The sequence below is a fragment of the Convolutriloba macropyga genome, chromosome 12 (assembly GCF_964194025.1).
Source record: "Convolutriloba macropyga chromosome 12, txConMacr16.3, whole genome shotgun sequence".
In the NCBI taxonomy this organism is placed as follows: Eukaryota; Metazoa; Xenacoelomorpha; order Acoela; family Convolutidae; genus Convolutriloba; species Convolutriloba macropyga.
The window spans coordinates 47,541,953-47,569,148 of record NC_134479.1 but is presented as its reverse complement, the minus strand read 5'-3'; the positions used below and the strand labels follow the sequence as shown (position 1 = coordinate 47,569,148).

Sequence of the window (27,196 nt, the reverse complement as noted above, 5' to 3'; positions counted from 1 at the left end):
ACATTAAAGCGCAAGTTATCTTGGAAAAAAAATTCCCAATTTAATATTCAATGAACGTCATAAAAAGCCTTTCTTCCTCGGAGCGTCAAAACATCGTATTATTTATTAATCAGCTTGTAAAAACTCATTAAATTGTCTCTCATAAAACGAAGAGATGCAGAGATTCATTCTATGCTTAGCAGTTTAGACAGAGCAGTCAGTATAAGATTTAGATGATTTCAAAAGTCCAACAAAAATAAAGGATTCCTTGAATGGAAAAGCTTTTTTATTTTTCAGCTCCCAAAGATTTTTGCATATCTCTTTCACTCAATCTAACTATCCACGCGATTTTGTAAGTTAAGATAACGCTGAAGCAACCTAACATACAGTGTGAAAAAATTGGAACTTATTCATACCACATCAGTGTAAGTGGCCACTTTGAATGACGTCACAGCTCCCTTCTTCCCATAAGCACTTGTGAGTTGCATGTAGAATGTATAGTCCTGTCCAGCTACAAGTCCAGTCACTTCATGTGATAGAAGTCCGATTGGGTCCAGCGTACAGGGACAAGAGCCACCCACTGGCTCATTCCAGATATCCAACACCTTTTCCAAAAAAACTCAAACGATATAGAACTTACAGGCAAGGTTTGAGGAACTGGAGTAGTAAAAAGAACTGACTAGAGGAACAACGGGGGGGGGGGGGGGGGGGGCGGGGGGAGGGACACTTTTTGCAACGCGATTTCGGACAATGACCTAAAAGGAAAAAAAGATGACTCATTACCAAAATTGTCCCCCCCTGTTTTTTTGGGATATTTATTGACTTTGTCATTATATTTTGGTGCTATATTATTATTTCATTTGTCTAAATGATCATTCGTCCATTTGAAACAAGTTCTTATTTCTTGTGCAAATTTTGCAGCGGTGCTGATTTCCCGCCATTTTTGTATGATATTTTGTGCTGCTAGCCAGTGCTGCGTGTGTTTGTTTAGCCGCGCGGTATAAACTCATAACATTTTATAGCAGTTAACGCTACTAAGGCAACAAATGAAAGCAAATTGTGATCACTTAAGATAACCTAGTCAAACTTAACATAATTTTAAGCCAAAATATGCAAGAATTTGCAGCTTTTCTGCTCCCCACCGCAAAGATGAAAAAGAAAATTTTTGGGAACTTACAAAGGGGGTGTAGGGGAATGAAGGGTTAGTAATTTTACTCGTTTTGGCTAAAAAACATGTTCCCGACTGTAAAATTAGTCTGGTCCGTTTTCCGTTTTCTGGCTCTAGAAATTCATTTTATTTAATTTCTTTCTGTAAATAATTGACGCTCTTTCTGCAAGAATACTTTTAGTGTTGTAATTCTATCATAAAATCGTGACTTTCTATCTACAATTGACTTTCTGATTTTCTATCTACAATTGAGTTCAAGATGAAGAAATTGACAACAAAAAGCTGAAAAAACTGGCGGTTTCCAAAAACTTAAGATTGAGCACAACCCGGCTTTCATGCACTTCTTATAGGCAATTTCGATGTATATGCATATTAACACCGGCAACAAAATCCAAGACCAACGAAGCTTTTCGCAGTTGAACACTTGTGGAAAGTGTATTTGGTTCTCAAACCTTTTGATGTTTTTTTAAACATTTCCATTGAATCCCCCAGGTTTTTTTATAAAGCTTACAATTGTATTATTAAATGTCTGATGTGACCCTCTGCAAGTTGTGCGACTGCAGTTGTCCTGACTTCACGTTCAAAGAGTAAACAAGGTAAATTACACAAATACCTCCCTGATATGATTACTATTTTGAATTTGGGTATGTGTTTTACTGGTGGTTAAATGGTTGTATTTATGTGTCTGTATGTGTGTGTATGCGTGTATGCAGGTGCGTATGTGCGCGTGTGTGTATGTGTGTGTGTGTTAATGTTTGTGTGTGGGGTGCTGGAGGTGGGGGGGGAGGGGGCGTTCTAATTTGATGAAACTTAAAATGGATCCATAGATTTTTTTATAGATTTTGCCAAAACTCCACTAGCCAGTTACCCCGGACAACTTCACGAGTCAGTTCAAATCCAATTTCAATGGTTCAGGAAAGTTACTACTCATGTAAGTTTTCAAAAAAACTTTGTTAATATTAAATTTGTTAATATCAAAAAACCCACACTCAGTTGCTTTGCGATGCGTAATCACTAAATTAAAGCTTTCTATTTAAACTTGGAGCATTTTATCTAAATCATCAAAGAATTAAATGTCGGAAGCTGAGAAAATTTTTTTTCAAGCAAAAATCAGAAACCTACGCCGGGTGGTGTTTTGTCTCAGCAGAAGTGTCATTGACTTGAACATTTGCCACTGTGGAAAGTGTAAGAATCCAGCAGTTTTCAACAATCAAGATCCAGTTGTTCAAGTGGGTGCAAACGGGCAACTACACATCACCCTGCGCAACAACTAAGTATGAAAAAAATTTTATTGGACCTGATTATTGGGTAGGAACTATTCTTTGAAAAAATCCGGTCCTTTTCTCTGACTTTTATTGGGTGTAAAACAATAATAAGAGAAACCCTGCATGTATGACAGCGGAGAAGCTGACTTAATAGGCTCTCTGCGACACAAATTTTGTTGCAAAACGAACTTTCAAGCACTCTGATATGTGCAGGAAGAACTGTGTTCTGTCACATGTTGTGGCAGATCAACCCCTCCTGGTACGTCAGTGTCCCTCCCTATCACATGACCGCACTCACTATACACACGAAATTTCTAGCCCAAAAAGGGGGACGGTACAAATTTCACTTTTTAAAAAAGCCAATTGGGCCATATAAGCCCGGCTGTTAGTGTTTTTTGGACAATACGGGTACAAATACAAGATGAGACAAGAATTTTGAGTTTTGTTTTGGCTCTTCAGTCCTCTTCGCTAGTACTTTCAATGATTCTTGCTTGTCTTCTCTTCGTTGGTGGTTCGTCTTGCAGATTTTGTTGTTCAGTTGTTATTGGGAGGTTGGCTGGCGGTTGTTCATCAAGTTTGATTGGAGGTTGGGGGCTGCTATCTGAATCTTCTATCGCTTGACTAAGAATAAATCAATCGCAAGCTCCATCCGTAGAAGAACCACTGTCTGAAAACTCTGATAAATTGTCAAAATCTACCAGATTTTCATTCAATTAATCCTCGCTATAATTTCGTTGATGGAATCCTGGATCGGGAGGGCTTGAGTTTATGTGTGTGTCTGCTTCAATGTTGTGAGTGACTGGTGGAGTATGTGCTGTTTCTGTTTCGATTTCCGATTCGCTTCAATAACCCCAATAGGGATCTTGCTCGATCAATTTGACAAACATTTCTTCACGAAGACTTTTATGGCCAAAGGGAAGTGTTAATACGTGGTCACTTAGTATATAGCGCTTATCGTCGTATCCTGATAAAAACTTTTTGTTGACAACATTTGTCTGCAGTTGGTGCTTGCTGGAGGCAATTCGGGTGTTTATCAGCCGCACTGTTTCCCCTGAGAGAATAGACTGCTTGTATAAGCGGTGGTTCAATTTTTTCCGGGCATCTTTTGTCACTCCTATTGCCGACTGTTTGGTTGTGCCTGCAAAAAACTTAACAATCATTCAATTGAACAATTTTCAGTTCTAATGTTATCTTGTCAATGCTTGTATGGGCCTGTGTCTGAATGTGTTTGCAGTATGAAAAATAGTTCTGTGTTTGCACAAAAATTAAAAGTTACCTTCTGTAAGGGCAATGGAGTAGAGTTTTGGCTTCAGTCCACAAAATTCACTGATGCTTCGGCCTGCCATTTCATCCTTGAACTTTAGAGTCACACGCGCATTGGTTCGGTTGTGTAGGGGGTCTTCAGCAGGAGAATTTGAAAAGTCAAATTGGTCCATCACGCTTTGCTTCTTTTGCAGCTCGACAAAAAAATCCCGTGAGCGAATTTCATACACGAACGAATCCGTATCGGAGTAAAGAAGCGTACAGTCGAAATGCTTCTTCATCGTGTTGTAATGAAAGTAAAACATGAGTTTTTTTGACAAATCAAGAATGCAAGCCCCCAACTATTGTGGGTTTATCCCAAAGAACTTCTGATAGGGACAACGTTATCAAAGCCAAGTTTTCATCAGTGATTTTGAATGATTGAAATTCGGGTTGATTTGTCCACTGATATACTTCCTCTTCAGAGCGAACAATTTTCACTCGAATTCGGTTACGCTTTCCCTCGCATGTTTTTCCAAACGAAGAATTGACCATCAGATTGTAGAAGAAATCCTCCTCAAATTTTGTTTTTGCTTCTTTTCTTTTTAGTGTATTGAGCTGTACATAGGGGGTAAGAAACTTACCCTGTTTAAAACTTAGCACGCGGTGAAGCTTAGCCACCTTCAGTCCGAGTTGTACATAGAATTTGAGTGTTTGGTGGTGCAGAGTATAATTCAGTTTGGGGAAAAGTGTCTGGATCAGCTTTTTTCCTGCGGGGGGTGCTCGAACATTCATTTGATCAAGCAATCCTTCTTGATAATGACTTAACCACAGTGCATCTATTGACTCTTTTGTTGGAGCAAGGGGAAAATCCGAACAGGATATATTAAATCCACTTCTACAATAAATCCCACGTCGTTGTCATCAGGCGTGTTTAGTATTCGCTGCAATATTTCTTTTTCATTCTCATTTGTCCATTCGCTCTCGTCGAACATTTCAAAAGCACTAAAAGGAAGTGGGAACTTTTCCATGATTCCTCCGTAGAGATTATTGGCATCGATCATCAGGATGAAAGTTGATTGTTGTTTTGGTTTGTAGTCAGGCATAAACTTGTTAATTGCTTTGCACAGTCTTTTGGCGAACACTGAGCTGACACCTCCTCTTATTAAATTTTCAATCAAATCCAAGTGCTCCCATTCCGTGAGCAATTCCAAATCGGGCTTGCATATTTATAGCATTGCATCGCCTGGCAAATTTGATGCTGTGTAGTACTGGCAGCAATCGAGGCCGTAGGTTTCGTAGCATACTCTTCGAAAGCAGAGAACTACAGTAGCTAGCAAAAATACATCAGTTGTCAGGTAAAGGTTATAGTAGTCGCCAATATTCCTGTAGTTGAAAAGCTCGAAAATTTCTAATGCTCTTGCGTATTCGGCTTCAGTAACAGTCACTTCATACTGCTGTAAACTGTTTGTCCACTTTTCCCGGGGAGGTAGTTCGACTTCATTCAGTTTTTCAAACGAGTCAATGTAGCAATAGGGGAAGCTACGTTTTGGTTTCAATTGATCCACTGATGACCGGGGCCATTTTCCAAAATGGTCTTCTAGCATCTTAAGCTGATCATGTGGGAGGTTCTGCACCAGTTTATCGAGCGATGAATGCATGAATTTAAATGAAACAAGGAGGCGAATATATTCATACTCAATTATCCAAACGCCCTTCCTATTTTGTCTGGATTTTATATACACACCAATTTGCAGCTATATGAATTTTTCGCTTGTACTGGTATTATCGAGAATGTGTTGCGTTCATTAGAGCTCTTCAGGGCTAGTATTACATGATGTAAATTATAGTTTGCAAGGTTGTGCGCAAATACTGGAGTGAAATTCAAGGTTATTCGCTTGAGGTTGCACTGTGAATGTGCCCAGCCCAAAAATTTTCCTGTGTAGTGGCAATGATCTAGCACGGTTGTATCGTCAGCACTTTTATCCAGTTCTGCTTCACAAATCCAACAGGTTTTTGCCTCTTCTTTGGATATACTGGGCAGCCCGAAAAAGTTTTGGTGTTTTCGTTTCTCATTGTAGATTTGCTTTCCCACTTGATCGAGAGTTTTCACAAACTGATCCATAACACCGGGTTCGCATTGAAGGTCAAAGAAAAAAAGGCTTTTGCTCTTCTAGTGCAACAAATAGCATTGCATAGCTGCATGGTTTGTGAATTTCAATCGCTCGGGTTTCTGCTTTTTCGGGGTTGTTTTTGCAGCCTTCAACGGGTACAATTAGTGATTCTAGATCAAAAAAACCTACAATCAGGACAAACCAACGCGCCTTAACATTGTTGAATTGAAATTGTTTTTGATCACTGCTGGGCATTTTGATTATCGCTTGTTTGCTTTGGTGACATAAAATTTCATGCTTCTCGTGACGCTGCTTGGAAGTATTTATGTTGAAGCAATTTCTGCAAACGTGATTATCGATGCGTGGTTGAATGTTTTTGTACTTGTGTATAAAACCCTTGATATTTGTGATTAGGACATAGTGATGCATTTGTCCATCGCTTATGAGAAGTACGTCGAGATTGAACTCGAACTGTTTCTTATTGGAGATACGAAAGGGGATGAGCCTACAAAAAGTAGTCAACTAAAGTTTTCGCCTTTTGTTTTTTTTATGGTTTAACTTTTTAAAGGTCACAACAGGAGGGATTTTTTTGGAATGGTTAATTTCAGAAATGAAAAGGAAACCCACCTGAAGACGTTGACGCGAACATCGTTGAGATCCTCAAAGCGATTCATTTGGTTGAGTCCCATCGGTATTGCGAATTCTCCTTTTGGTTGTTTTGCGGAAGGGTTGCTAGCGTCATACAATTTTGGGTTTGATCGTTGTCTCCATGAGTCATGGGAAGTTGTCAGGGTGGGTCCAAACAAGTTCTGATATTGCGCAGTAAAGCAATAAAGGAAGCATCTCTCATCTTGTTGGTTTCGAATATTCAGCAGAAATCTACTTCGTGCGAGTTCAGTTGGCAACGCTAAGTAGGAGGAAGCATGAATGGGTTTGACTTTCACTAGTCGAATTTTAATGTTATTGATTTGATGGATTGACCAGCCGCTTCAGTGCGAAGAAAAATTGTTGAGTGCGAGCAACATTTTCTCGGTCATTTCTGTGGAACATTCGTTGGTCTTTCCGGCAAAATCAACGCGTTGCATTTTGGAATTTGCATAGATCGTCAAGCGTTCATCTTGGCTGCTGGAGACTTCTGATTCCACAGGTTTTCTGAGCTCTTTAGTTGCAGTAAATTGAACTTTTTGCGTCTGAGCCTGAGTGTTCAGCTGAATGATGTTGTCGATTTCTTGCTGTTTACTGCGCAAGAAGCTGAGCAGGTCGATTTCATGGGATCCTACCGGAATATCGTAGGTTTTGAGTACACCGCCGAATGCTTGCTCGGTTGCCAAAATTCCCGCTTCTTTGTCTTTTTCTGCATCAGCATTCCACACTGGTAGACCATGAATCTTGTTCATGTGTTCCATGTAAGCCGAGTCGCCAACAAAGAATTTGTTACAGTACAAGCAATAGCGGGGATTGAGTGAAAGGTGTTCCTTTCTCATGTGATTTTCCCTTTCCAGTACTTTGGTTTTTGCGAATCCGCATTCATCGCAAACGAAGGAATTGTTTTGTGCATATTGTTTGTGAGCAGTTTGATTTGTCGTCGGAGGCTGCGTTTATCGGAGAGAATTTTATTGCAAATGGAACACTTCTCGAAACTCATATTTTTATATTTTTATGAACACTTGTATCAATTGAGAATGGACTCAAAAGCTTGACTTGATTGACAGTTCTGTTTTTGTAAAATTTTGTTTTTATTGAAGGCAATTTTGAAGAAATTAACGGTAAGTCAAGGTGGTTTCAAGGTGAAGGCAAAAAGCAAATGAAAAATTTTTTGCCCTGGGGGACAAACGATTACAGGTTTCCGTGAACCAATCAAATCGCTCCTTTCTTTTGTTTACTGATAGAAAAGGCGGCTTTTTGTGTGCAAACATTACGCAGATTAGCGAACTGTTAGGTAAACCTTCAACCCAATTTTATATTTGTCCACTGTGTGATATCCTTTTTATTAAGATCTGTGGGTTGCGGGTCGTAAGTTTTACTTACTAAGGTAAGGTTTGCGTTAAGCAAATATCAGGAAGCCTTGAAGACTGTAAAATAAGTAACCAACTAGTCTTGTGTTTGCTCATTATATGATATCTGTTAATTTACTGTTTCAGATGGGGAGATCTCAGGGACAAAGTTACTCTTTATTTTTGCCAGCCATACATTTTTTCTCACTTTTATTTGCCTACCTTGGGCCTGAAACAGTTGTGCGCTAGATTGGTTATTATTTAATGGGTAGATAAAAAGGAAATTATCGCCTGATCCTATGCTTAATGACTCTGAGCTTGCAATCTCCTAATACTTTGAAAAATCGTTTTCAATCATGATCAATGAGGAAAATGATTAAAATATCTATGTAAATCAAGATATTTAAAGACTCAAATGTACAATGAAACAAAACTGAGTATAAAATTGAGAAAGTTTAACTTTCTTCGCAGGTGCATAACAAAGACTTGAAGGGGGGGTTTCATCAAGGTCTAGATCATCCAAAAATTTGTTCGAAAGTAAAGGAAGTTGTTTTTCGGGAGTTTTAATTGTTTCAGTATCCGGCTGTGATTGGTCAAAAGCCCAGAATTCTGATATTTGCTCCACTTCTTCTAACTGCCCGAGCTGATTTTCCCAAATTTCAATGCAATCATTGTCATAATCTGCAAACAATTTTCGGGTTCGCTTGGATAAGGTTTTCATGTCTGCTCCCCTTTTCAATTTGATAGGTGTAATGCATCCATAGTATCGTGGTGAATAGGGTGATTCAGCTAACACCGAGTTTTTTCTGGAATTCTGGTGAGCTGGAAATTATTGTGTTGTTTTGTATAGTCGCTAATAGGTTTAATAAAGTTGATCGGTAAAATAAAGCTGTTTTCACTGCGCCATAATCCAGTTTTATCATCAAAAGTTTCCTTAACCAGTGCAATATTTTTGTAATTGTGACACATGCGAACTAAGGTTCGTGTCTGGCAGTCATTAGCTTTTTTAATTTCCAGATAATGTGTGGCCATTCTCTTCAACAATATTGAAAAGTAAGTTCAGGAATAAATTGAAGGAACTGATGGCTATCGACAAATTGAGTGTTCGTGTAAAAACTAGTAATTATGGAGAGCCACTGATTTTAATTGTAATAAAACAATGAACAAAGTAACAGTATGATTAGAGTTAGAGATTTATAATGGAATTCTACTCTAAAATGATTGTTTGTTTTATTCGGAAGCCTAACGTCATGATGACATCATATCTATAAATAGATATAACCACATCCCAATAAAAAATATCTATTCTTGAGTCGGACACTCTTTAGAAATGAAAAGTACAGCTTCCATGTGGCGAGCCAATTTATCCATTGTTAAAGAAAAAGAATTGAGGTTTGGTATTTTTCGGAAACGGTCGAGATCTAGAAATTAATTTCCTATTATGTGGTGTGTAATGTTTTGCACGACGATGCTGCATTAGGGATTGGAATGTATTGAACTCTCTTGGACAATTATGACATTGAATCATTCTGGTTTCTGGAGAGTTTTTTTTGGTCTTCCATTTGAAAACTTCTGTGAAAGACCATTCTGCTAGTAATGAGTGAAACTTCAAGGGGAACCAAAGATTTGTTTACAAGAATTCCTGGCGTCTTTTTCGGGGAAGTTTTGTTTGCTTAGCAAACTTGTCTAGACAGACAGGCGTGGTTTTCTACATTGTTTACAATCCATTAGACCTAGATAATGTTATGATCATTTGTTTAATTCCAATAATTGGAGTCAGTTCTGCTCTCATTTTGACTAAAATGGGAAATGTTCTATCTAAAAATGCTGAGTACAGCGACTATCTTTTGGATCTGTCGCTCAATGAAAAACGGCTTGTTAGGGCTGCTGTTAAGACTTATCATACCACTGGCACCTATTTATCCTTGAAATTGTTCAAATGTGATAGTGAACAAGTCGATTGAGATTTCAATCAAAAAATTACACTATCGGCGCGAGAGTTTCGGTTGCTATGTCAAAACATAGAAAAACTAGAACAAATGCTTGATCAACCGGTTGGCTTGATCGACTCACTTCTAAAACCGGATTCAACTGATGACTCCATGGACGAAGCGTCCAGCAAAACGTGCCAGCAAAATATCGACTCAGCGCCAAAAGAAGATACCAAAAATATCCGTAACAGTCAATGAGGATTCGGAATAGTTTCTATTATACCCTTTGAAATTGCTTCCTGTCATTGTTTATGCATTCAAAGTTAGTTCATTAGCCTTTTCTTTATTTGTTCGTTATGGTTGAGGCAATGTATGAAAACAGTCCTGAATATTTCAAGAAATTCCAAAAACGTTTCAAGTATAATATTTGTGAGACGGAACCAAAACTTGAAAACACAACAATTGAAAATTACGCATATGGTTATCATTCATCTGCAACAGTTATCGAAGGTTGTAGATTTGGCTCCAATCATTATCATGTTATGTATGATTTTGGTTCGCAGGATGATAATAAATTTGATTTTCTTTATGTACCTGCGGTGATACCGTGTCTCGTTAACTGTTTCAGATTACTTATTCAGCCTACGCAAAAAGACTTTGTCAAACGTGGTACAATAATTTCACGACTACATGTTGCTGTTGAATACCATTCAAAATCAACTTCTTCTTCAGTCACCAAGAACCAGAAACAACTTCCAGCACCCTTGAGTGAGGCAGCTGCAAAATCTATTAGTACTTCGACGGCCAACAAACGTTCTTCTACAGTCCCTGATGTAACGATTAAACGATTTTGTCAGCTTATGCTAGGTGAACAGTCCTCAACTCTTTATCAGATTATGGATATTCTGCTTAGTGGACACGTGCGAGAAGTGGACCCGTGCAAGTTTCGTGCGAGAAACCTCAAACTCTTGCATAACCTTTCAATTTTGTAAAATTTGTTGTTTTTGTTGTTTGAAAATTAAATTAAATTTTACTTCATATGTTTTACAAAAGCTAGCAACTCTAATTCATTTACATCAGGTATAAATGGAAACTTCTCACTATAAAAATAATAATTAATATATATGCAAAATAAACCACAAAGCTGGGAGTCTGAGGATTGCAATGGAGTCCGAATGTCTCTTCTATGTTCCATGATATCCATCATTATCTCCAAGTCTTTACACTGTTGTAAACGGCTGAAAATATCCTTGTAGGTAGTCAAGGGTAGAGCCAATGGATCTGCAAAGTATATTATTGGGTATGCATATCGTTTAGCTAGCACTACCCAGTGGGTTCCAATAGAGTTGGATACTGATGCATTAACAATAATAAATGTGTTGGTCTGCAAGTTCAGAGGATATTTATCAGCAGCATAAACCCCTCTGAATTTGAATTTGAGATGTTTACACTTTTTCACTTGATGATGAATTTGGTCTTCGTCCATTAGTATGTGATCATGGGAAGAGCGTTTTTAGACGCGTTTCTTGCCGAGTCAATCTGGATAGTAGATGCTTTTTCTCCAAGAAAAAAATTTCAACGTTATGAGCTAACGCTGCATCGAAATTGAGTTCGACAGACAACGATGAATTTGTGAGCTCTGGATGAATAAAGTCATGAGTTGCCTCTTGAGTGCTGGTCAGATCAAATACCATTATATAATGGTTTGCGAACTCACTCAGAGGTATTCCATGGCCATTTTCTACATAAGCTAATGCACTCATTGAATTGTAGTACGACCTCTTGTTATCAGTTGTTGACATTGGAGTTCCAGCCGTTGCAAAACCATTTCGATAAATGGTGATCTCTTTTAAACCAAATTTTTGATAATGAAATGGATTAGCGGTGTTGGTACCGATGAATGCTGTACCAACGCATAATGCAACAATGACTCTTCTGACTGGCTCTTCAGTGAAAATATCCTCATGTTTCCAGCGTTGTTGGCCTGTTGTAGCCAAGAATGTTTTGGTAAGTACTTCATTGTATCGGTAAATTGCCGGAGTTTTCAATAATGTCTTCTCAAATGCACCTACAACATTTTCCGACACCGTCATCTTCCTGATAAATAAATTAGCCTCATCTATTTTAACCTTGTAGTGTTTCGCTGCGTCTTCGCTGATAACGGCAAAGTCATCTTCAGATCTTCTCATTGGAATGCGTAATGTAACTCCACTAAACAAAATGTTTCTCACATGAAAAAAAATCAACCGCCAACTTTCCATATAATGTTATGCGTGCGGATTGTCGCACTGTTCTTTTTCTTATATCTGATATTGCTGCTGGAATAGTGCCGGGGTTTTCTTCATACTCGTAACCCTGACATTTCAGCCAGGTTTTCTTTGCGTCTGTCCCATGAGAGAATTAAGTTTCTACGAAACTTTTGTGTGCATAGTGTCCATTAGCTGTTGAAATTTTGATACCATTTGCAGAAACAGTACAGTCGGCGAAAAGTGAATGAAGGATATTATTAGCAAAATATGGAAGATCAGTGGCGTTAGCGTCACCAGCTGTGTAGCGCAAATCCGTTCCATCTATTTGAAGTATTCGACACTTGATCTCCTGGTAAATTTTTTACAAGTCAATAAAATTGTTGCGATCACCAACAACTTCAAATTCCAATGATGATCCCGAAGGAGAACAAAGCGGTTCTATTTTTTGCTCGAATGATTGGTCAAATCTTACCAGCAAAGGTGGTTTTTCAAATAAGTCTAAAGAACTGTGAGTGGCTTCAGATGGTATTACAATATTAGTTCGCATTTTTCACTCGCGAGAAAAAATCCCGATGACTCCTTTTCGGACGGGGTTTTCGAGAAATGATTCTTCTGGTTGAAATTTTTTGTTTCTGGTTTGAACGAGGTCTCGTGTATTGTCGTCTTTTTCGTCTAATTATTTTACGGCCTGATGCAATACGTGATTGAAGAGATCCAACTATTTTTTTGCGAGCTGTTTTGGCAACTGTACTTTTCAGTGCTTGTTTTGCTGACTTTCTTTTGATTGCAACTTCTACTAACTCCGGTGCTCCTTGAACCAATAAATCACGACCAATCTTTTTTGCTGCGGGCCAGAGAATTTTGCGTGCTAATGGCAGAGCAACTCTTCCAATATCTGCAGCAAGGGCTCCAAAACCGCTGCCTCTTTGTCTTTAATGTCCGGAAAAATGCGGCGTTGATTGACATGCTTGATTGCTGTAGTATGCCTCCATATTAAATAATTTTTTAAAACTTTAAACTGACTAAAACTTTTCTGGTTCCAGTAAAAGTAATTAGTTTTCCAGTTCCGTTTCCCAACTCTACCTGGATGTTCTGAATATTGTTTGATAATATTGGCTTGTAATCTAAATTTGTGTAGGACTTGTTGTGTATGGGTGTCACTGTGTTTATGCTACCGTTTCTCAAACGTCTTTCAGACTCAATGATTTTTATTACCGGAGCTCTCACATCACCAACGTTTTGATGTTCAATTATATCAATGTAAACAAAAATTAACTGTGATCCGCAAGTGATATCAACTGGAAAATCTCCAACATGTCTGTTCAAAGAGTTGCCCACATTTTTCGACTTGTAACCGATATGAATGAAACCATGATTCGAAATATCTCTTGTTCCTTTAAAACCGAGAATACTGGGGACCTCTTCGTTCTAAAATGACAAACCTTCGTTAGGCCCAAATTTCAAAACTAACTTTTGTGTTACAGTGTCAAAATCATAGTCACACTGTTTCAATTGAGCGATTCGAAAAATTTCTTCCAGAAGCTCTTCTGAACTGTTGTATATACCTTCGAAGTTGTCCGGTCCGGTTATTTGAAGCATCAAGTTCAGCGCCAGAATTAACGTACTCAACTATTTCAGCTGAATTTACATTGTTGATGTTTGATGGAAATGATATTGAAGCAAGGGCAACTTGCCAATCTCCATCTAACTGTAATGGTTGGGCTTATTGATTTCGAAACTTAGCCATGGTATTATTGATAAAAATTCCCATTGGTGCGTTTGATATCAAAGCAATTGTAAGTTCTCTATGAATACTACTCATGTTTTCTCTTCGAAAGGAAGGACGTTCACTTGGACTAATTCTGGTTCATAAAATTTGCCTTCAATTATAACGTTGTTTGCATCTATAAGGTTGTATGTGGGTGGACTGAGGGTGGCAACCTTGAATACTGTGAAGACTTCGTCTGTATAATTTTGTTTGTAACCTTTCCTAAAAATTTCGTCTGGCTTTACAATCCGAACCAGGTCTCCTTCTTCGTATTTCGGCTTATATTTTTTTGTGCTAATTGCTAAGGATATTAGAAACGGTTCACGTTTTTTGAAAGTTTTATCAGATGCAAGTTGGGTAACGCAATTAACACGACTGTTTATAGTATTTACAAACTGGGGCAATTCCTTAATATAAGTCCAAGTCAAATTTTCCTCGAAGTATTTGTGAATGATATTTTTGAGCGATCGAATAATCCTCTCAGCAAATGCCGACTTAGTTTCGTTTTCGGTTGTATATAAATGAATCTCCTTCTTTTCACAAAACGTTTTGAATTCACCTCTAAAATCGGATCCCTTGTCTGTCCAAACCCTTTCTGGTTTTTGTCTGCTTTATCATTTTTTTGAAAGCTTCAACAGCATCTTGTGCATATAAAGCTTTCATTGGTTGCACTCGTAGGTATCGCGATAAAACTTCAACAGCCACCAGTAAATATTTGACTCCATTGTTGTGTTGCGCAACTTTAGCCATATACGCCACATCGACAGACCAGATTTCGTTTATTCGGTATGTAACAACTTTCAGTCTCGGAAAAATTTTTCTGAATTGTTTGTATTTTGTGTATGGGGCTTTCGACTGAAGGTATTGAACAACTTTTGATCTTGGTAAATTGCTCGCTTTCCTCAAGTTAGCAATGCTACCAAAAGCTGCACTACCTTTTGTGTATAATTGGTTTAATTGTTTAACGTTAGAGGAAGTAATTTGCCCACGAGCTGGACGGTTGGATTTCGTCTTTTGCATCTTCAAAGCTTCCTTCATTGTCGCCAGAAACCTTTGATTCTTCTGTTCTTGAGACTCCTGTTTCTTCGTTTTTGGGTTCATCCTCAAATAACTGTAACTTTTCGTTTAGTGATAAGACAAGAAGTTTTTTTGCGTATGTATTGCAAGTTAATAGTGAACTGATATCTAGAAAGGTCAGGACTTTGTAATGTTCGAGTGAAAGCTTCGATGTTGTCTGCTGTAGATCGTGAAGAAAATCTGCGACACGAATTCCCATTCCTGAATTATTAACCATTAGTCTTGATGTTTGATCCAACGATAGCGATTTTGACTCTTCTATTTTTTCCAATATAATGCTGGCTTTTTCAAACTTTTTTTCTGTCAAGGTGTTTAATATCTCTCAAAACTTTCGCCTTGATTTCAGGTGAAACTTCAGGCGAGGCATTTTAAGGCGAGGATTTCAGGCGATGAATTTTCTCATCTGTAGTCTCATTGAATTCATCTTTGACAGTCTCCAAAATATTATCTGTCTGCTGTTGCGTGTCTTGTTGCGGGGTAGAGGGTGCTGGTGGAAACTTGCTTCTCTGAAACAGTGATATTTGTCTTGCTTTGTCTCGGACATTTTTATTGTTAAAAAGTTGAGTTATTTGGGGTTGCTCATTCGCATACATTTGACGAGGAATTAGCACAAACTCTTCAGTGTGCATTTTTCTCCAGAAACACAATACAAGGTAACGCAATGAGTTTAATTAGACGGATTCCAGAATCTGATCGAAAGATTTTTATTCTCTTACTTTTTTCAACTCGCCTGTCTGCAAGTTTACGTATTGGTTTCTCGAATTTTTTTTAATTCTACTTTATTAAATGGTACAACTCCAGAGAGTACGTTCATCACACAGTCACTCAAAAACCAAATGAAATCGCCCTGATGTAAGGTTTTTATTTGAGCTGTGTTCTAATTCCTGTTATTTGCCAATTGCTTGAGCATTAGCAAATGCTTCTTTTTCATTTGTAATTGCTGTAATGACTGCTTCAGGAGACGAAATGTAAAAAATAGAAGGATCCGGTCCAATAAGTTGCGATGAAAAACGTAAACCCTGGCTGGTTTTTGGGTCGAGATCAATCATCAAATGTCCAAAGGGCCCCGTAGTTGCTAGTTTGTATGCTTCTTTTATCAATTGGAGGCAATTCAACTGTTTTCCAAGATATTCATTTTGTCGAATGTCACGAAGCGACTTGAATAATATTATGTGTGTTGTGTTCAGATCAATGGTTCTTGACCATTTGCTTTGATGGAACAAATTATGCTCGACGTATATAACATGTAATTTGCGATGACGTCCTGAGGTAGCTATTTTTACAAATTCCTTATCGTTGAAGATTTCTTCACATGTATCGTCATAGATAAGCAGACAATGAGATAGGTTTTTTGTTATATCAAGGCCTGAGTATTTTAGAAACTCGATCCCTGGTATAACTCGTTGCATATCTTTGAAAAGTGGTTGGAACTTTTTGAAAAATAATAAATTGTTTCAAAGCGGGGATAAAAGGTCGAACCTTTTAGCATTCGAAACAAGAGTTCTGTTTTCCCACAACCACTTGGTTCTACAATTGACATGAATACCCTGTCATGTGTAAGAATAACTTTGTTCATAGTTTGGGATTAGGTAATATGTAACCATCTAGACTTGATAAAAGAGCAATTCAAATTGATTTCTCTTCACAGCTTTCTGATAGTAGAAAGAACATAGAGAAGCACAGAATGATCATTAACACAATGATACTAACTTGAACAAAAAATATTACTTCGGACCTTGGCACTGTTGAATTTGAACAACAACGCCATGGGGGACACTCCTTGTTGTTTACATCGAAGACTAAATTACTGATACCGGCATCAGCCTCGTCTCTTTGATTCATTGGAGAAAATTAATTAATTGAAAACTGAATTGAAACAAGAATGATATAAAATGTTAAATTTTTGAATCATTCACTGGGCAACTGTTTCTTCTACCAGAACTCAAACAAATTGAAATCTTTAATATGACTTTTTATCTCTAGTTTATAACAAACAGTTGATGAGTCATTTTCATTGAACGTTGGTTGATTGAAGACTTTTTCAACTTCGGGGTGCTCCAAGACATATAAACGCAACTCATTCGGCATCTCATTAAGTGATAGCTCACGTTCTGGTGGTGCTTTTTCAATCTAAATTGAGGAACTTTTTTGTCCGCCCATTGCTTCCAACGTGGGATTCGCTGCTCTTTGGGGGACTCCATAGGCTTCTGGTTTGTTTTGATCATAGCCATAATTGAACTGATTCCGATGTTCTCGAGCTCTCTGCTTATTTTTTACGTACAATTGGAAGTGATAGAAATTATCTATCACGGGAAGGAAAGCTCTGAAGCTGTCTAGCTCGTCGGGGGAAAGAGTAATAGTTGCAAATTAACGTTTTGCTGGCGTGCTATAAAACGAAGTATAACGAGGTTGTTGTGCAGTGTTTGGCTTATTGTTGAGATAGTTCGCTCGGTTCTATTGATCATTTGAGAAATCATTATGTATTGGTGGAGAGTGATCCTGATTTCTGTTGAATATTACTATAGGTTGATCGTCGAGTGGGGTCAAGCAAGTAAATATCTTCAAGTTGTCTGACAGATAGGTTGTTAAAGTTGACGTGTCTTCTCTGTGCATCACTTTGTGTCCACAGTGAAAATATTCTTGCTTTACGTTCCGCGCAGTGATTTGATAATTGATTGTTTGTTGAACGAAAATTTGAATAAAGATAACAGGGGGGTACTTGTGCTTCTGATATTATATCTGAGATTCGGAGACAATTTAGATCCTCCAGATTTTAAACAGTTTTTTGTAAAAGCTTAGTGAGGAGCGCACACTTTTCAATGCCTTTGGCAAAAAATTTTTTCCGGGTGAATCGAAAACTGAAACTCAGACAGATTGTTTTAAAATCACAGTAAGGTATACCACCTTCGTCCCAATCAAGACCGTGTAGGTTGTTGGTCAACCAAATAACAGTTTGTCTATCGTGTGCGGGTAATTCGGTGAATTTAAGTGTGGGTTTGAAAAATATTGTATCGTTGTAACTGGAACACAAACTGAGTTCTTTTATAATGAATCCAAGTGACTTGAGTTCGAGATGGATGACAATTATATTTGCGGTTTTGCTGCCAAAATTTTCTAGCCTTCCAATTCACGAAATAAATGTGAATGAAAATTTTTCACTGATAGAATGAATTATATTCCTGTCAAGTGTCCAAAAAGACAATTGTTTACTGGTGAGTAACGGAAAGCATAAACATATCCCGGGTCTTTGTTTCTGCAATCTTTTATAAATCCAGCGGCGTCATGCAATGCAGCATGAAGTCGTAACACTTTGCTTCGTTTCAGTAAAAGATCTAGCCTTGAATTATCAATTCCAATGAAAACACCATAGGGCCTAAATTTAAGTGCTATTTCTCCGTCAACTTCTGGATCTAATAAAGAACAGGCAGCTACGAAATATAACTGTCGATAAGATATATGCGTATAATTTATGTTACCTCTCAGTGATAAAACTTTTTCATGAATGAGCTTGATGTCTTTTGTTCCTATTGTGTTCATTATTTACTGTTTACTAAACGTATGCGTTTTGAATTTTTGTTTATAAATCCCTCAATTTTTATTGGTTGTTAATTCGAATAAGAAATCCAGCACTGCGATTGGTCAATTCATTTTGGAAAGTGTCGTGACTCTGAACATGTTTGGGCATGATCCGATGACTCTTTTCTCCACGTAATATATCATTAATGATTTTATACATCTACTAACAGGTTAGTTTTTTGCCTGTTGTTTTTATCAATTTATGTATGCATTTACAAACATAAAGGATTTGACCATAATTGTGTGCATACTTAAGTGAAAACTTGTATTCTAGTACAACTCTGGGTTTTTTTTAATCAGTGTGTATGTATGTATGTATGTATGTATGTATGTATGTATGTATGTATGTATGTATGTATGTATGTATGTATGTATGTATGTATGTATGTATGTATGTATCTATGTATGTATGTATGCATGCATGTATGTATGTATGTATGTATGTATGTATGTATGTATGTATGTATGTATGTATGTATGTATGTATGAATGTATGTATGTATGTATGTATGTATGTATGTATGTATGTATGTATGTATGTATGTATGTATGTATGTATGTATGTATGTATGTATGTATGTATGTATGTATGTATGTATGTATGTATGTATGTGTGTATGTATGTATGTATGTATGTATGTATGTATGTATGTATATATGTATGTATGTATGTATGTATGTATGTATGTATGTATGTATGTATGTATCTATGTATGTATGTATGTATGTATGTATGTATGTATGTATGTATGTATGTATGTATGTATGTATGTATGTATGTATGTATGTATGTATGTATGTATGTATGTATGTATGTATGTATGTATGTATGTATGTATGTATGTATGTATGTATGTATGTATGTATGTATGTATGTATGTATGTATGTATGTATGTATGTATGTATGTATGTATGTATGTATGTATGTATGTATGTATGTATGTATGTATGTATGTATGTATGTATGTATGTATGTATGTATGTATGTATGTATGTATGTATGTATGTATGTATGTATGTATGTATGTATGTATGTATGTATGTGTGTATGTGTGTACATATTGTAGCAGGATGGCGCAGTGGAAGCGCGCTGGGCCCATAACCCAAAGGTCGGTGGATCAAGACTACCTCCTGCTTGATATTTTAAACGTTCAAAATCAACAAAAATTTCTTTACCATTTTGTTTCCAAGTTTTTGTCCCCCTTATATGAGGGGACAAAAAAATTTCAAAATTGCATTTCGGCGAAAAAAAACAGGGGGGACAATTTTGGTAAAGAATCATTGCTTCCTGTTAGGTCACGTTGCAAAAAGTGTCCGTCCCCCCCCCCCCCGTTGTTCCTCTAGTCAGTTCTTTTTACTACTAACTGGCATGAAAAGGCAACATAAAAAAAATTCAAATTTCTTTACGTCACGTTTGAAAATGGATGTGAAAATTCGCAATAAATCTACCTGTATAATTAGGCAGTTGTTTATTTGTTTAAGTGAAAAAGTTAAAGATATAAAAAATACAACTGAATTTTACGACAGAAAGTATGAAGTTTCATATATGAAAAAGTTGTGATAATTTGGTAATTGATTTGGTAATTTTTAAAGCTTTCATCCATTCCTTTTGTTCTTTTCTTGTTAATTTGGAATTTCAAATTAAATTGAATTCATTTTTAATGAAACTGAAGATATTTAATTGAAGATATTTTTAATACAACTCTTTAAATTCAGTTTTTGAATAGCTTGGAACTCATAAGCAAAAAAGTAATTTTCTTGGATATTAAATTTACTTTTTGATATACAAACTTCCAATAAGTTCGTTTATTAGAAAGTGCCTGTCATACCCTTTTTGTCTGTTTTCACATGACATCTTTTGGGTAGTAACTTCAGAGCGCTGATGTATTGCGACCAGTTGATTTACGGCAATTATTTGGCCGTTCGTTTTTCTGATTTTAACAGATCGTGTGCATCATAAAACTGTTGGCTACTTTATAGCCGTATCCCATATTTTTTAGCAGTACAAAATAATTTGGTTTCGAAGTACCGTAGAGAATACTTTTGGTTTCTGATTGATGCCGTAATTGTTGTTTATTTCTGTTGCATCATTGATGTGAAAGATGGAAATTTTCCCGACGTGACACTGGCAGGTTAAAATTTATAACAGATTTTTTTTATTTAGGTTTGATGAGTTAACGAATAACTGTTTCAAGGCAAACATAACTTATTCAGATTTTTGTTCTTTTTGTTGTTAGCGAAGGTTTGAATAGCTTTTGAGTTCTTCTGTTTATGTTTTTATTGTTTTGTCGTTCTATCGAATTTATTCGTTTTACTTTTGGACAACAAGAGTAAAGTTTGCTAGCTGATTTTTGCGTCAATCTTATCCTCTCTCTTACAAGAACTCGTAGGCCATTAGCGTGGTCACATATCGAAAATTTGTGACGCAGTTTTCTCTCAACAAGCTGACTTTGGCACTTTGAAACTTAACTTAAATACAATAAGTTTCAAGTAAAAGAAGCCATCTGTGTATTATCTGTCCCAGATAGCTGATGAGCGACATTATTTAACAAATTCGTTTCTGACGTCTGTAAATTTTGTCAATACGTTCGTCAACTCAAAAATGTATCTGTTTCTTTCTGTTTACTGCGGCACAATTTTTTTTGAAGATACTGGGATGATTGGGCCTTATGTTTTGTTCTCCACCGATAATTTCAGGTTAGTTGAAGAATACATATATTTATATATATATATATATATATATATATATATATATATTTATATATGTATATATGTATGTATATATATATATATATATATATATATATATATATATATATATATATAATTTTCAATTTCCTAACATTTTGAGATATAGAAATGTATACCCACTGTTGTTACTTTGCATAAAAGACATTGAGAGATTCTGTTTTTTCAGAGACTTAAGAGGAAAATAATATCATAAAAGAAATTATAATAAAAAAACACCCAAGATTTCTGATGTAAAGAAAACATTGGGTGTTGCGTTGTCCTTTGGATAAGTTCTCACGCGTCAGCACTTTTCACAAAAAGCACCTTCCAACTAACTTCAAAAAATCTGCCAATTTTTTATACTTTCTTTTTCATTCTATACAATCAAACAGACATTTTTTACTGACTCATTTTGCTGATAATAATTAAGCAAATACATTTGTTTCATCCATTTGAATATTGAAAAAATTCATTCCATACTTAAAAATAGCTTTTAAAACTGAAAAGAAAAAGGGGAAACTAGAAAATTCTCAAAACATTAAGGCCACCTTTTAATCTCAAAAACTGAATGTGCTGGCTTAGTTTTAATAAAATAACAAAGCGATTTTCATATATGTGTTTTTAACATATATTTTTAACATCTACTTAACATATATTTTTAACATATATTTAACATACAACTCTCTACAAAATTTCGAGAAGAAAAAATCCATTTGGGGCAGCTAAGCTAGTTTGGTGGTTCCTAAAGAATTGGTTGTTCTTGAGAAACGCACCCTTTTAAATCAATAAGAAACAAAAATTCAAACAAAACTGTGAACTAATTTATAGTAACAAGTATTTGTTTTGTACAAAAACATAGAGCTAATCAGCCTTGCCACTCACTTTGTGAGTTTATAAAAAACAGTAATGAACTCAGCCATTAGATGAGAAAAACGTAGCTATAGAAAATATATTGAAAAGACCAATCGTAGAAAAAACTTTTCAGGAAACAATCAAACTCATTACCAAAAAAAATTGAAATACCGCACACACTGCAGCAGAAAGTGATTGCGTTTTCAACATGAAAACGCAATTAACATGATTGCGCTTTCAAAATTTTTTGTGTTGCACAACTCAGACATGAGGCAGAAAATTTTTTCAACTACAACACAACCCGTAGAATAAATGAAATGAGTTTTCCACTAGACACTATATTTGTATAACGTTCTTGTCGAACGGCAGAATAAATATTCCCCAGCTACCACACGCGATGAGAAGTTCTTGCATTTTCCATATAAAATATGTTTGTATAGTCAGAATTGGCCTGAGGTAGAATAACTAAGAAAAAAATGAAAACACTGAATCCAGCTGCAAAAACTGGTACATTAGAAAGTTCCTGTTATAAAAAAATTCACTGAAAGAGTATGTCCAAATTTTAGTTACAGATTCCAAAGACTCCGTAAAAACGTGCAAGATTGAAGAGAATAATGATCCGGTCGGAAAATCACCAACCTTCTTCATATCAAAGTGCAGGTGATGGCAAAAAATTATGTGAACTGGTGCCAAAGATCAAGAAGATAAGCAGAGTTGACTCCATTGTTGAAACACAAAAAAGTATTTGGACTAAAAACGATCAAATGTAAGGTAAAGTTAGAAAACACTAATTTTGGACAAGTCATCCTTCATATAAAAAGCAAATCAAAACAGAAAAAATAGTTCATACGGATTAAGTGAAATAACTCAAAATTTCCTCATCAATGACTTTAGTTCGGACCAAAAGATTTTTTAATGAAGTTTTTCAATAGGTTTTCTTAGATTCTTTAAGTGAATAAAACAAATGAACTTGCGTTCCAAGTTTAAGTTAAAAGTGTATTTCATGAGAACTTTAAAATGCCAGCTTTGTATAATTTTAGTTTCTCAGAAAACACTTGCTCCACAAAATTATATGGTGATAACATTGTCACGCACGTCATATGAAGTGTCTAGCCAGAGTTTATTTCTACATTTTCTTAGATAGAGATTACAAAATAATTTGAAAAAAAGTCATTTGAACCGGAGCTCTTGTTTAGTTGTGAATCCATTTACTGGATTTGCTCTCAATGGCTGCTCAACCAATTCAATTCGATTATTTATCAAAATTTAAATATAAAAAGTAGGACCAAAAGATAAAGCATATTAGGAAATCCAAAATTTTTCCAGATTTTGTATTCCAGGAGACAGCTTGTCTTTGCAAAACAAGAGCTTTTAAAGAGATAGCTAGAACCCGAGGAAGAATGACGGTACTTAGCAGACATTGGCTGATATTAACGCAACACAAAAGCTCAAAACTTGATGCCGACTGATGTTACTTTAGGTTTTTTATTATAAGAATTTTTTTCTCTTTTTTGATCCAAAATTTTTTGAAAAGCTTTACTATCCATGACTGAGGCTTTGCCCAAAAAAATGGAGAAAAGAGTGTAAAAAGTGCAAAAATTAAAAAAAATGCACTCTATTTCTCCGCTTAATTAAAGGTGGAAGAGTATAATTATCACAGAGTAATTTTAAAAAAAGTCATTAAAATTAAAAATTCAACCTTTTCTTAATACATTTTCAGTTAACAATGACGGTGCCACAGAGCGACCGTATTACGTTATTTAATCTAAGTTTACCAGAGTTTTTTGTTAAAGGGAAACGGAGTATTGGAAAAGTAAGGTCATTTATAGTTTGGCTAGATCATTTTCTTAAGAATATCTATATTTCTTTCGAATTTTGAATGTGAAACTGAATTTTTGACTATTTTTCAAAATTTGCTTACTTCAGCGGTTCCATCAAATTGCCAATGAACTTCAACCGTGTGTTCAGTAACCACTCTCAAATTAGGAAGTTCCTGCACTTTGCTGGGATATGTAGACTCACTCGCATACAATGCGAACTGAGCCAGATTGCCTCCATAAAGTTGTCTGAAACAAGTTTATAACTTTCAAAGTTAGCAATTGAATGAATTGCACATGACTTAAGCTAATTAGATGCCTATTTTAGTTGTAACATAGCCAATGTGATAGAAAGAGTAGATATTATATATACCACTTTCCCTTGTTTGAAAGGCTATGTTTTCGGAGTGGCCAATGATTGAAAAATTGACTTTTCTAAATGCAAGCTCAATCCATTTCCCGAGAACAGAAGATTGTTAAAACTATTCTCTGTACAATTTCTGAATTCGAAAAAATCTTAGAAGTTTGTGCAACTCACTCTAGCGTGAAGTCATAGTATACTCCTGGTATGTCAGCTCCTATCACTTCAAATTCACGATCCTGTCTGTCCAAGTTGTGAGCAATTTTCGCTGCTGGAATTGCCACACCTTGCTGGTTGAAATGTTCTTCATTTGAAACTGTGAAATTCTATACAACAGCCCAGTCTCAAAAAAATTTTGCAGCCTCTATAAAAATTGATCAGAGTTGATCTAAAAAGGTGGTAGTTTTTTTGAATAATAGGTAACAGTTTATGCTCTAGCTAAGAAACCCCAAGCGTTTATTCCCTAAAACTTTCAAAAAACTCACGGTTTTCGTCAGAAATTGCTGAAAAGCAGGAAATGTTTAAAATGTTTGAATTCAAAATGAAATCAAGCTTTCTTGTGAAGTTCTCGAAATTACGAAACAATATACAATGGCGACAAAGATGCAACCTTATGCCCGTCATGATAAAAGATATAGCTATTAGGCAAGTTGGGTTCTAAAACGGAGAGGCATATATAAAAACTTTTGGTTGACAATTTTCTTAACCGTATATAAATTTTTCGGAAACATATATTGAAATCAATCAAAATCTTTACTCATTGTGGTCAAAAATTCTAGAAAGGTGTTTTTTTGAGTAGAATTACACTGTCAAGCTTCCTAATGAAAAACCGGGAAAACTTTGTTCGTCGTTCGAGCAAGAGTATTTTCAAAGGCATATTTGCCTAGCATGGTCCTTTGATGGGTTCAGCAACAAAGTCTGTTATTTCTCTCAAATTTTTGTAAGTGTTTACTTTTTTTTCTGCTGAATAAAATTTTTTTAATATATTTTAAATTAAGAATGAGCTTATTCCTCTTGAGCTAAGAAGACCGTTTCTTCTCCATTGGGTAGAGTCCAAGCGCAGGTTATTGAGACATCAGAAGTGAGAGCTATTTTGACCCAAAATTGCACACAATCTCTTGCCTCTTGACCCACACATCCACGAGGATAAGTAACTTTTGAATAGTGTCTCCAACCAAGTGAAGTATTTCCGTCAACTAAAAATCTGCCATGTCATCCGAACAATAAAATAAAAAGTGTAATTGAGAAGAGTTTGTACAGAAATACTACTGTGCTTTTTCAGAAAAACAGCACGTAAATTTTCTTTTAATTTGCTGTTGACATAATTAATTGATAGTGTGGTTTTATCGGTCAATTCTTTATAGAGATCTGATAGCTATTGACCGTACCTCATGTCATTTGAAAAAAGATTTTTGAAAGTCCATCGAAGTATTGGTTGAATTTTTTTGTACCTCTCGGCTTCTCCAGCAGTCGGTAGTCAGTCATGATAAGTTCACACAGAGCACCATCTGCATTATGATTGTATGACTTACAGTAGTCATGTTTTGTACATTGCATACCACATCTTTTCTCAGTGTGTGTGTCTTCTATTGTATCCACTACAAACTCTCTCAAACTGCGAGTGTCGACCTCTTCAGGTACTGACTCAAACTGAATAATTACCCCGACGACTCTGTAGTTCAATTTAAATTAGTTAGGTTGAAAGTACTCACAAGGAGCTCTGCATTTTCTTAAGCGGCACTTTATTTCTTTGGAAAAAGAAAACTAATGATAAACAAGCTCGTCAAACTGTAGTAATCTCATATATACATTAAATAAATCAGATGCTTATTATTCGTTGTGAGATAACGTTTTTTCAGTACTGACTCCGGCAGCTAGCATTCTGTGGACATCTAGAATTTTCACTCTTATATGTATATATACATATATATATATATATATATATATATATATATATATATATATATATATATATATATATATATATATATGTGTGTATTAAAAAAATGACAAAACAGAAAAAAAAGAATATGCACCTTTGAGTTTTTTTACGATGAAGATGAATCAGGATTCATCTTTTTTTGCTCTAACTTTGAGTCTTTTTTCAACATCATTACAGAAACAAGAAAAAATTCATATCGGAAAAAGTTACGCACTTAGATATCAATATGTTTAAAGCAGGAAGAAGATTCCTGCGCATTACGTGGCCAGTGTCCGAAAATCGAATTTGCAGTAATCTTTGCTTTCCGCGGAAACAAAATTATTTTGAGCGAGTAATTTGCCCAAAACTTTTAATAAGTAAATACTAATTTATTAGTAATTACTTGATACCAATGTCAAAGACGTATTTGTTCTTGTTAACAGTAGTGCTAGGGGTAATTTAAAAACAAATAATAGTCTTCTTAAGCCAAATTAGTATCGAGAGGAACAATTCTGAAATTAATAACCAAAAAGTTATCTGTCATTTTTGTATTTATATAATGTACCCGTGGGTAAAAGGTTATTTTAAACAAATTTGACTTGAGCTTAAGACTTCTTTCATTCTCCACACACGATTGCAACTGGGACGATTTAGCTAAACAAAAGTTGATTATTTCAACATGCAAGGAAAAATACGCATTAATTTTTACCAAAAACGAATGCAGTAACCCAAACAACAGTTTTCCATTCCAAAAACCTGTCAATTTTGAAAAAAAACTCTGCGCTGAAAAAAGGGTAAACTCCTTCCTTGCTGGTTTTTGCTGCAACCCGTCCCAAAACGCAGAGATATTCAAAAAAAATTACTGAGAAGCAGCAGATAAAGTATCAAAAGTCATTACATTCTCCTACAAAAGAAACATGATCTACCAGAGGAACGTTCTATCGGCATACAATTGTGTCCTAAACAATATTACTAGGTTTGAAAAGACTATGTGATTTTCACATATATTTAACCAAACTCCATAGCATCAATTTTTCTCGATAAGAGATACAAGTCTGAAAAATTCTACCTGTTACATTTTCGCCTAAAATATGGTTCAGACTTTGAGGTTTTGTTTTACATCATCAAATAGGCAGATAAAGCTTTCACAA

At 35.8% G+C, this 27,196-nt stretch overlaps 1 protein-coding gene across 1 annotated transcript in view; it reads right to left on the bottom strand.

The window, feature by feature from the left end:
* Window positions 1–27,196, bottom strand: part of LOC142350518 (uncharacterized) — a 72,368-nt gene that overhangs the window by 43,546 nt on the left and 1,626 nt on the right. The window contains exons 2-6 of the mRNA XM_075402368.1: window positions 25,576–25,796; window positions 25,138–25,320; window positions 24,302–24,452; window positions 23,868–24,012; window positions 396–584 (exon numbers count right to left, since the gene is read on the bottom strand). Coding sequence (XP_075258483.1) covers window positions 396–584; window positions 23,868–24,012; window positions 24,302–24,452; window positions 25,138–25,320; window positions 25,576–25,796 — 889 coding nt within the window. The remainder of the gene's footprint in view (window positions 1–395; window positions 585–23,867; window positions 24,013–24,301; window positions 24,453–25,137; window positions 25,321–25,575; window positions 25,797–27,196) is intronic.